General features: G+C 32.4%; 1 protein-coding gene and 1 pseudogene across 1 annotated transcript; one reads left to right on the top strand and one right to left on the bottom strand.

The window, feature by feature from the left end:
* Positions 1-3,909: 3,909 nt before the first annotated feature.
* LOC127097533 (uncharacterized) lies at positions 3,910-4,877 on the top strand. Its single transcript, XM_051036033.1, has one exon. The coding sequence runs from the start codon at positions 4,058-4,060 to the stop codon at positions 4,673-4,675; it is 618 nt and encodes a 205-aa protein (XP_050891990.1). The 5' UTR covers positions 3,910-4,057; the 3' UTR covers positions 4,676-4,877.
* A 443-nt stretch (positions 4,878-5,320) lies between these two features.
* On the bottom strand, positions 5,321-7,705 carry LOC127096103 (uncharacterized; annotated as a pseudogene).
* Between the last annotated feature and the right edge of the window lie 2,417 nt (positions 7,706-10,122).

Here is a 10,122-nt window from a genome sequence, read left to right as displayed (position 1 = left end):
GATGCGGGTGACATGCCCTGTTAGATTCTCTTGAGCACTGAGCAAAGAATGGAATTTTCTGCTTGAATTTTTTTTAGCAGTGCACTGGTTGCTTTTAAATGGTTAAAATTGGATGCTTTCTTGGATGAAATTAGAAAGAAAAAAGAAGTAGTTTGGCATCCTAAAAGTGTGTATAATGTCCCAGGTGTGTATAGCTAGTTTTTTAATTTTGACAGAGTTGAAGTTAGTTAGATAGTTAATTTGTTATATTAGTTAGTGTCGGTTATATTCTTGATAGCCAGTGGCAGTGTCAGCTGATACTTAAGTTAGGTGATCAATGAAACCATAATCTTTAGCTTTCAATAATGCACACAAGTACAGTTGTTCTCCTTAACTTTCAGGTTTGGGTTAAAGACATGTAAGTTTCATAAAATGTGACAAACTTGAAAAAAGAAATAAAGAAAATAGATTATAAAAAGAAAACTTTGAATTAGATTTAGTATTCACAGTCACCAATCACCATGTGATAATTTGAAGTTACAAGTTAATTTCACAATTCATAAAATTTATTTGTTCGGGGATCGTCTTCAAACCCATAAATAGGCATAGTAACAAGTGTTAAAGAACGTGTATAGAAATGGTGGACCTTCACCCCGGTCGAGGACACGAGGTCAAGCCCTCCGTCACATCTCTCACTGATAGATCTAATTGAACGAAAATTCACATAAGACTCCGTATCACACGCGGGTGTTTTTTGTTGGGGGAGAATATGAGCGAGAATGACCTAAAAAGGGGAGGGGGTTGAATAAACATTTTACTTAAAATCATTTTCAAAATCATTTTCTTAAAATCAGAGTTTTCATAAAAGTGGTGCAGCGAAAATTTGATAGAATATTTGTTGGATCGATATCACGAGTTACACAATGTTCAGATGACATTGAAATATGAATAAATAACTTAATCCTGAACTACACTTATACAACAAATTGCTTTAAGTAGATAAAATCAAATTTAATCACGAGAAAGATGAATAGATAACTTAATATATTCCTGAACAACATTTATACAACAAATTGCTTTAAGTAGATAAAATCTAACAATATGCAATTCTATGAAAGCGATACAAACTTAATCATAGTGCACCAGTGTTTATACTAGTTTAACCCGTTCAGCTCCGCTTCGTGCTTAATCCAGCGTCCAATAGAAAGTCATTGAAAATTCGTAGTCTTCCACTATTTTGACAATTTTTACAACGTGCGTTTAAATACAATCAAGAAACTAGATAATGCTGAAATTAAACACAATTTAAACCGCTCAAATATGAATCTTTCCTTCTTCTTTTATATACAATCCAGAAAGCTGATATCCACAAAACCTTCACCCAGTCTTGAATGTCCATCCACTTAGATCTAAGATTCACTCCAAACATATGTTTCACATCGGTCTTCACTGGACCATATCGGCCCCTTGTCTAAGCTATTGGTCTAATTGAAGGAACAAAAACTTACAACTTCGTTCCATGACAACCTTCACTTAGTTCTATTGAAGTGTTCATTGGAGAAGTAATCCTTTCTTTTTTGCTCTTATTGGATTATCAATCTCAGCCACACCACACAATCAGAATATTGACATGCAAATCAAAAATATCACAAACATAAACAACAAATAAACCTCATCTACAATAGATCTTACACTCCTAAATAATTGAGAAGCATCCAAAACATGATAATATTGCTAGAGGTTAAAGCTGAATTTAGATGGAATCAAAAATTATGAAACTGTACTCTGAAAGCTAATTTAAAGTTTTTGAAAATCTTTCAAAGTTATGATTTTATGATGTGTGTGCCTGTGTGTGAGCGAGTGCGTGTGTGCGTGTTTTTGTATGTGTGCGCGTGTGTGTGAGAGAGAGAGCACTAAAATTGAGTAAAACACATTTGAGTCGAATAAGAAAATAATTTGAATCAAGAACTTAAAATTCAAAATCCGCCCATTTGATTTCAATTAATGATTCGAGTCAAGGAATTATATGATTTGAATCATTCTGACAGAGGAAAAATCCATCTTTAAAATGAATTATTAATTTAAATTAGCCTTTAGTGTGATTCAAATTAATATTGCACTTTGTTTGAATCCGGGATACTTGTGATTCAAATCACTCTAACAAAGGCAAGTATGATTTTCACACTCATTTATTGATTCAAATAATGCATAACCTTGATTCAAAATACACTTCTAAAAATTGAATTTTTAAAATTAAAGTGAAATGTATGATTGAATCAAAAGTTATTATGTTATGAATCATGCATTCATGTGTTTCATGACCCAAATATTCAACTAGTTAACTAAATCATTTTGCATCGAATTTTACCTAATGATTTGATTTATGCATTCAAAAACACAATTTATTTATTTGTACTCAATTGTAAGATATGCGCAAAAATCTAACTTAGAGAAGACTAAAACGTTAAACAATAAATGATAATAAATTAAACAAACAGCAAAACCAAAATCCTAGAAGGACATAGCAACTTCAATTTCAACCGCCCATACTATATAAAAACCATATCACACCATTTAAAGTATTTAATTCATTTTTATTTACAAACTACTTTTCATTCATTCATTGACTTGGGCATTGAAGTGTTAACCTTATAAGTCCACCCTTTATTTGCCGTACTAGAAGCTAGCTCCATGATCAACAATGTTTTTACCGTTTTTTAATTAGATTTTTCCTATATTTTTGTTTGTTTTTATTTCATTTTACTCCCAAAAATTGATATTTTGACTATGTTGCAGTCACAAGAGCATATAACACTAATTCATGGAAAAAAGAGCAAAAGGACACAGAAGACAAGAAATCCTAAGTCGTTACAGGTGGGTTGTAAACAACCCTTACGACTGTTATCATTACAGGGAGATGAGGCTTGTCACTAGCACACAACAAGGATTACAGTCAGCCCGTAAGCATCCCTTACGACCGTAATCCCTATAGTTTTTTATTTTTGACTTTTGGTTTTTCCTCATTTATGTTAAGCATCCTTTAATTATATTGTGGTTTAGCTTCATATTTAGGATAATTTACTACCAATTAGTGTCATTTGGAGCCTATAAATATTTCATGTTTATTTTATTGCTATTATCATGTATACTTTGTATGTTTTCGTTTATGTTAGGTTAACGATCATTATCTTAAAGTAGTTTTTTAAGGATTAAGGGTTATGAGAACTATCTTATGACATATGCCTAATTTAAACTCTTTGTAATTTCGACACGAGAAGTAAGTCTAATTTTATTTTAGAATTCGAGTTTTTAATTTATATGTTTTTACAAAAGTAAAATTAATATAGATATTATTGATACGTTGAAAGGGTGTGAATCGATATCTGAATAGAAATTATGGGTAATTGAGTTTGAGGCAATAAAAGTGTCTCAAAGAAAGTTTTATTTTAATAGTTATTCGATAATCAATCTTAAACAAATAAACTACGCCGAAGAAAAAAAGTATGTTATTTATTTAAGATGAGAAAAGACGTACGAAAGTAGGTAATGTTCAACTAATTCTAATTTTTTAGCAAGTGTTTTGATTCTTGGATTTTGCTCATAAATTTAAGTAAGACTTTTTAAGATAGAAATCAAGTACACTAAATTTTGTTTTAAGCATATATTATTTGTTAAAAAAATCATACCTTTCTAATTCTTTAACCAAACAATATCAAGTAATCTAGTTTTAAAGTTTGATTCATTGTGTTAGTTTATCTTATTCAAAACCTTGTAAATCCGTGTACTTTTTATAAAGTGACATACGAAAATAAAACAAATTTTTGTGGCCCTCGTATATGGACAGAAAGTGATAAAAGTAGAAAAACAAAGTGATCCAAACAAAATTTTGTGGCTCTCATGTATCGCCAGAAAGGGTTCAAACTAGAAAAAGAGAGAAATGAAAAAAAAATTGTGGCCCCCTTTTATAGAAAGAGATTAAAATAGAAAAACATAGTGATCCAAACAAATTTTTGTGGCCCTCATACATGGATAGATAGAAAGGGATAAAAAGAGAAAAGCATAGTGATCCAAGAGAGTGATGGCTTCTTCAAATTGTACTTCTCAAGATATGGCTTCAATGGCGACACAAATCTGCAACCAAATAGCCTCCATATTTTCAAACTCCACTCATCCACACCCACCTCCACTCGATCTCTTAGTCACCGAGCTCTCCACCGTCGCCACACGAAAAAGCCGCGTTTTCCTCTACGGAGTAGGCCGGGAGGGGATAATGCTAAAAGCCCTCTGCATGCGTCTCGCCCATCTCGGCCTGTCAGCCCATCTAGTCTTCGATATGACCACTCCACCGATCAGTTCCGGAGATCTCCTGATCGCCTCCGCCGGTCCGGGAGGCTTCTCCACCGTGGATGCCTTATGCTCGGTGGCACGGTCTAACGGCGGAAGGGTGCTGCTTCTGACGGCCCAGCCTGAGACGGGTTCGTGTGTGAAGCATGCTAGCGTGGTGGCTTACGTGCCTGCGCAGACCATGGCGAATGATGCGGACGAGGGGAATGTGAAATCTAGACCGTTGCTTCCGATGGGAAGTGTGTACGAAGGTGCACTGTTTGTACTATTTGAGATGGTTGTGTACAAGTTGGGGGAGGTTTTAGGTGAGACTCCGGAAGCTATTCGATCTCGCCACACTAATCTTGAATGAAATTGTATTCGCTGTTTGAACTTGATGTATATTGTGGTAACGTGAGCATCGGTTACTACTTTGTGTAAATGAACAAATGAGAGAATATAATGGAAAAATTAGAAAGCTTTTTTCCATTACAAATTAGGGATAAAGAACATGATGTAACACAATGCATTATCAACTTAATGGTAATGGAGCAACATCACATCTTCTCTTCTAAGGCTTATCCATAGAGTGAATTATCTTTTGAATAACAATAATATTATCACATGCTCCCATCCTTGATAGGAAACTACTCTAACGAGGGCTGATAAGGGCCAATAATATTATCGAACAAATATCTCATTTTATCAAGCAAGCATAGAGTAGTGAAAAAAGTTTTTTTTATTTATTTACCTGGTGTGTTTTCAAATGAATATAAAATCTCATTTTACTTCAACAATCTCTCACTTTTTAATATAACAAACATAAGTATCTTCATGGATCATTTTTCATTTTTCATTTTTCATTTTTAAGAGATAAAAAATCAGGAAATCAAGCTAAAAGTTCCCTCAAAACTGAGGTGACAAAACAAGTCATGTATAATAAGGAACAGAGCCAGAATTTTTGAGTAGCAGAGTCAATATAAATATAACATTTTATTTTCAAAAATATAAATATAAATTATACTTGTTCTCTACGATTTTTCATGTTCTGAAAATATTGAATGATTTTCTCATTTTCAACATCAACAAAAATATTTCTCTCAATGTAAGTAACTAAGCAATCATTTAACCAATCATCACCCATGCGATTTCGCATTCGATTCTTGATAATATTCATAGCAGAAAAAGCTCTTTCAGCTGTTGCAGTTGTCACCGGTAATATCAGAGATAACTTTAAAAGCAAATATACCAATGGGTACCCAACATGTTTTTTGGTCTCTACGAGCTTGATAGAAAGATCACCAATCCCCTATAATTCTGAAAATTCACTGTCTGAGCATACATCTAAGAAATAGTTTTCAAGCTGACAATCTAGTGACAATAATTCAACTTGAGAAAATTCTGAAGGATAAAATTGAGCTAAACGAATCAACCTCTCCTTATCAAATGCAGAGAATGAATCTCTTGGACTTAAACAAGCTACATAAAGGAGAAACTCAGTATTCAATTCTGTAAAACGATTGTTCAACTCTTGAAGTTGTCGATCAATCACTTCATAAAATAATCCAACTTGAAATGGTGTAAATTAGATACTTTCTCCATTTTTCTCTTTGACTTTTTTTGTGTCGGTTGAAAAGTGTCATCCATATCTGAAATGTCAATATCATTATGCTCACAAAATAATGAAACATCATTCAACAAAGAATCCCAACCATTATCTCTTATAGCTTGTAGCCTTATTTTGGACACTGTTACTAACTTCATAGAATTTACAATATCTTGATCACTTCTTTGTAATGCTTGAGATAAATCATGTGTAATTCCTAAAACTATTTTCATCAAGTGCAAGATGAAAATAAATTCAAAAGATTGCATATAATTCATCAGCATTAGTGCTTCACCTTTTTTTATCTAAATATGTTCCATCTTCCTCAACCATTTCTAGCACATCAATCTTAGAAGAGAATAGAGAAACTATACTAAGTAATGTACCATAATGTGAGCTCCATCTTGTTTCCCCCGCCTTCTTAATTGTCATTTCTTGATTCAAGCCACGCCCACTAGAGATTTCTCCATGTTCCAATGCTTGTTTCACCTTTGTAGCTTGACTTTCACGAAGAATATCTCAGCGCTTACATGATGCTCCGACAACATTATACAAATTAGCAACCAAATTAAAAAATAAAGCAATTTTAGAATGTTTTTTTGCTAATGTCACAAGAGCTAATTGGAGTTGATGGGCAAAATAATGAATAAAAAATGCAGAACAATTCTCTTTAAAAATCAAGCTTTTTAGACCATTGTATTCACCCTGCATATTACTTGCTCGTCATAGTCTTTTCCACATATCCTTGACAAACTTAATCCATATTTTGCCAATAATGACTCAAACCCCGATTTCAATGTTAGAGCACTAGTATTTGAAACATGAACAACACCAAGAAAACGCTCAATAACTTTTCCTTCATTATTTACATAACGCGTAACCACAACCATTTGCTCCTTCACTGAGATATCACGAGATTCATCAATTAAAATAGCAAATAAATCATCTCCAAGATCATCTAGTATAACTTGAGTAGTGACCGTTGCAGCAGCTTTAACAATATCCTTTTGAATATCAGGAGATGTTAACTTAAGATTTCCACGACAATTTTCCAAACTTTATAAATATCTTCATTATGGTTAACAAGAAAATTCATAAGTTCAAGAAAATTCCCCTTATTTCTGGATGAAATTGACTCATCATTACCACACAAAGCTAAACCTTGTGCTAATAAATATCGAATACAATCAATTATACCTATCAAATGAATTCGATAGTCCTCTTTAACTTGATTGGATTGTTTACACAAGACACCTTCAATGTGTTGCTTTTGTTTCATTAGAGCTTGACAATTTCTAATGCTTGATTATGAGAGCTATTTACATCTCCAAGATGAACTCGAAACCTTTCACTTTTTTTCCAATTTGTAAAGTCTTCTGTTATAAAGGCATCACCGCAACCTTTATGTTCTTCAAGATGTGACATCATAAGATAACATCATAAACAATATGAAGCATCCTCACTTTGACTATATTCCAACCAACTACCATATTTTAAATACCAAACCAAATTAAACTTACGAAAGGTATCTCCATATTTTCTTTGTGCAAAAGTAATTTCTTTTGGTTGACAAGGACCATTTTGCAAATAATATCTTATAATTTCATCTCTATCACTTGGATGATAATATGACATTTTTGGCCTTAAACCGGGATCGTTAGGAAGTTTTTCCAATTCAAACTGTAAAAACCTTTTTTTCCTGGGAGGATCCAGTTTGGGGCTTCGACGTTCATTAGGTGTTTGAGGATTAAGAGTTGATGATTGCTCTGTTGCTTTTCTTTTGAAATATTTTTCCATTGCTTATTACTAAAAACAAAACAAAAAATCACAATTAAAATCATATTCAAAAAATTCATAATAATACTATAAAATTGATACAAACACAACAATTTCAAACAATCACTACAAAACTCTAAAAATAAATTTTCTGCCATTAACACAATCTCGAGCTCAATAAAGTAATAATACATTTTTCACTCTTATTACAAATAATAAAAATAAATTGTAAATTCATAAAGATTAAAATTTAAAAAATTATCTTTTATAAGATCAACAATGGAGAAAAAGTTAGAAACAGAAAGATACTTTGTAGTGAGAGAATAAGGAGTGGGAGAAAGAAGAATACGAAAAGTGGTTTGTTTCTATTTGAAAAGAGTAAAAGAGAATTAATAGGAATATGAAAAAAATAGGAGTTAATTTTTTTAATTTTATTTAAAGAATTTATTTTATTTTAAATGCATATGGATGTGTGTGATACTCCTAATCATTTTATTAAGTGAGAGTATTATTAACTTTTCTTCCTAATTTTTAGGATATTAAATTATTAATATATTATTTATATTATTAAATATTAATAAAAGAAGAGTGAGGTAGGGGCATGGGCCCATTCTTTCTTCTTAATACCTCTGTCCCTGTGTATAATGGAATGGGCATGTCTCTTTTGTTCGTACTTTAATGTGGAGCTGACCAAATTTTTTGACGCGCGTCCTCTAATGTTTATGCTTCATCCCGTCCCGTTTTTATGATGATTTTTGTAGGTGTGAGTATTATTATAAATTTTTATATTTTTAGAATTAAAAGTTGCAATGTTCGCATGTCTGTCCGCCACATCCTTAAATATGTTTGTCCCGTCCCGTTTTATTTTTTACAGACTTTTATAAAGTTGGCCTAAACGGAACGGACATGCCCGTTTGTCATCCCTACTTAAAACAATGCGAAAACTCATGTGATTTTTTTTTCAAACTTTGAACAAAATCAGTATTTTAAAAAATGCTTTCAAGGATAATTAAGAAATAAATTATCCCCCTTTGAAAACATAATAATTTTCTATCTCTTTTATTATCAAACAAAAGTAATGATAAAGATAAATGAGAAGGTTCTAATAGCTTAAAATAAAACATTCTAAAATAAGAATAATTAAAAGGAAACAATAAACTTGATAACCATACATAGTACTGTTTACCGTGAAAATTGGTAAACAATCTCTGGTCTTCAAAAAATAAGTTTTTTTACAGAATCAATCAATGAATCCTAGGACATGTGCTATTGTTAAATTATATTTGAAAGTCTAATAACACTTCGACAATGATCATGATTTGAGAATGTTGTCTAAAGTTTAAAATTAGAATGCATAATGTGTAAAGGAATTGCAATAAAAGAACTTCAAAGTAAATTGCAATAAGAAGGAATAACTGATAAGCTGCGAACAATTTCAATAAAAATGAAAAAAATGGCGATTCATATGTACATTCTCAACAATCTCGTGTCTCAGGTACACTTAGATACTTGGAGTAATTTGTGAGTATTTGTACAATGATTGAATACACGGAAATCATATGTACTAAGACCCATATTTATACTAAGTCGAAAGTAACCGCTACCAACGGTCTTTCCTTCAGAAAACGATATGTTTTGCTTGCATGCCCTTATTTCGTTGTAGCTTTACACGCGTCTTTCTCAAATAAATGGATAAAGACAAAGGACATTTATCATCCTTATTCAAAATTCAAAATCTTTCGTCGAAGGCAACGTTAACATGGCTTTTGTCGAAATTGCGGTCTAAACCCAAAAATATTTCTAAGTTTTAAAACCAACATCTCCCTCTTATACAAAAGATCTCTTCAACAGGATCTCCCTCTTCGACAATATTTCCCTCATTCTGTCGAAGTTGAAACAAACGAAATATTTATTTTGGCCATCATACTTAATCCAACCTTGGCGTCGAAAATCTCAGCTAACAAATTGCCCCCCCAAAAATGTCGTTTTCGATCAAATGGAGAAAAAATCATTTTTGAAAGTCTCTTTCGACGCCACAGACTATCCATATGCTATGACATCATGATCATCATGACACATTTTCCTAAACATCTTCTCAAAAGCATGTGAGAATATTTTTTACAATCATCACACTCCTAGTTCCTAGGATATCGCGGGCTAGCTCATTGCCACCGTTCCATCACTTGTTCTCCGACTGACACGTGTCCTACTATCCTTTCAACCACTAGTGCTTTGAAGTGAACCGATTCTACTTCACCCATTAATAAATAGCGAATATCACCTTTGTTCAACTTTTCCCATTCTGAAACCTCTCTTAACAAAGAAAAAGTTCCCCTCAAACTCTTCATTTTCCACAAAACAAAAACCCCAATTTTCTTCAAATCTACTGCATTAATGACGTCTTCTACCAAAACTACTAAAGATTCAACAAAGGCTAC

Source organism: Lathyrus oleraceus, chromosome 6 (assembly GCF_024323335.1).
Source record: "Lathyrus oleraceus cultivar Zhongwan6 chromosome 6, CAAS_Psat_ZW6_1.0, whole genome shotgun sequence".
NCBI lineage: Eukaryota > Viridiplantae > Streptophyta > Magnoliopsida > Fabales > Fabaceae > Lathyrus > Lathyrus oleraceus.
Note: the sequence above shows the minus strand (reverse complement) of the source record. Positions and strands in the feature narration are given on the sequence as shown.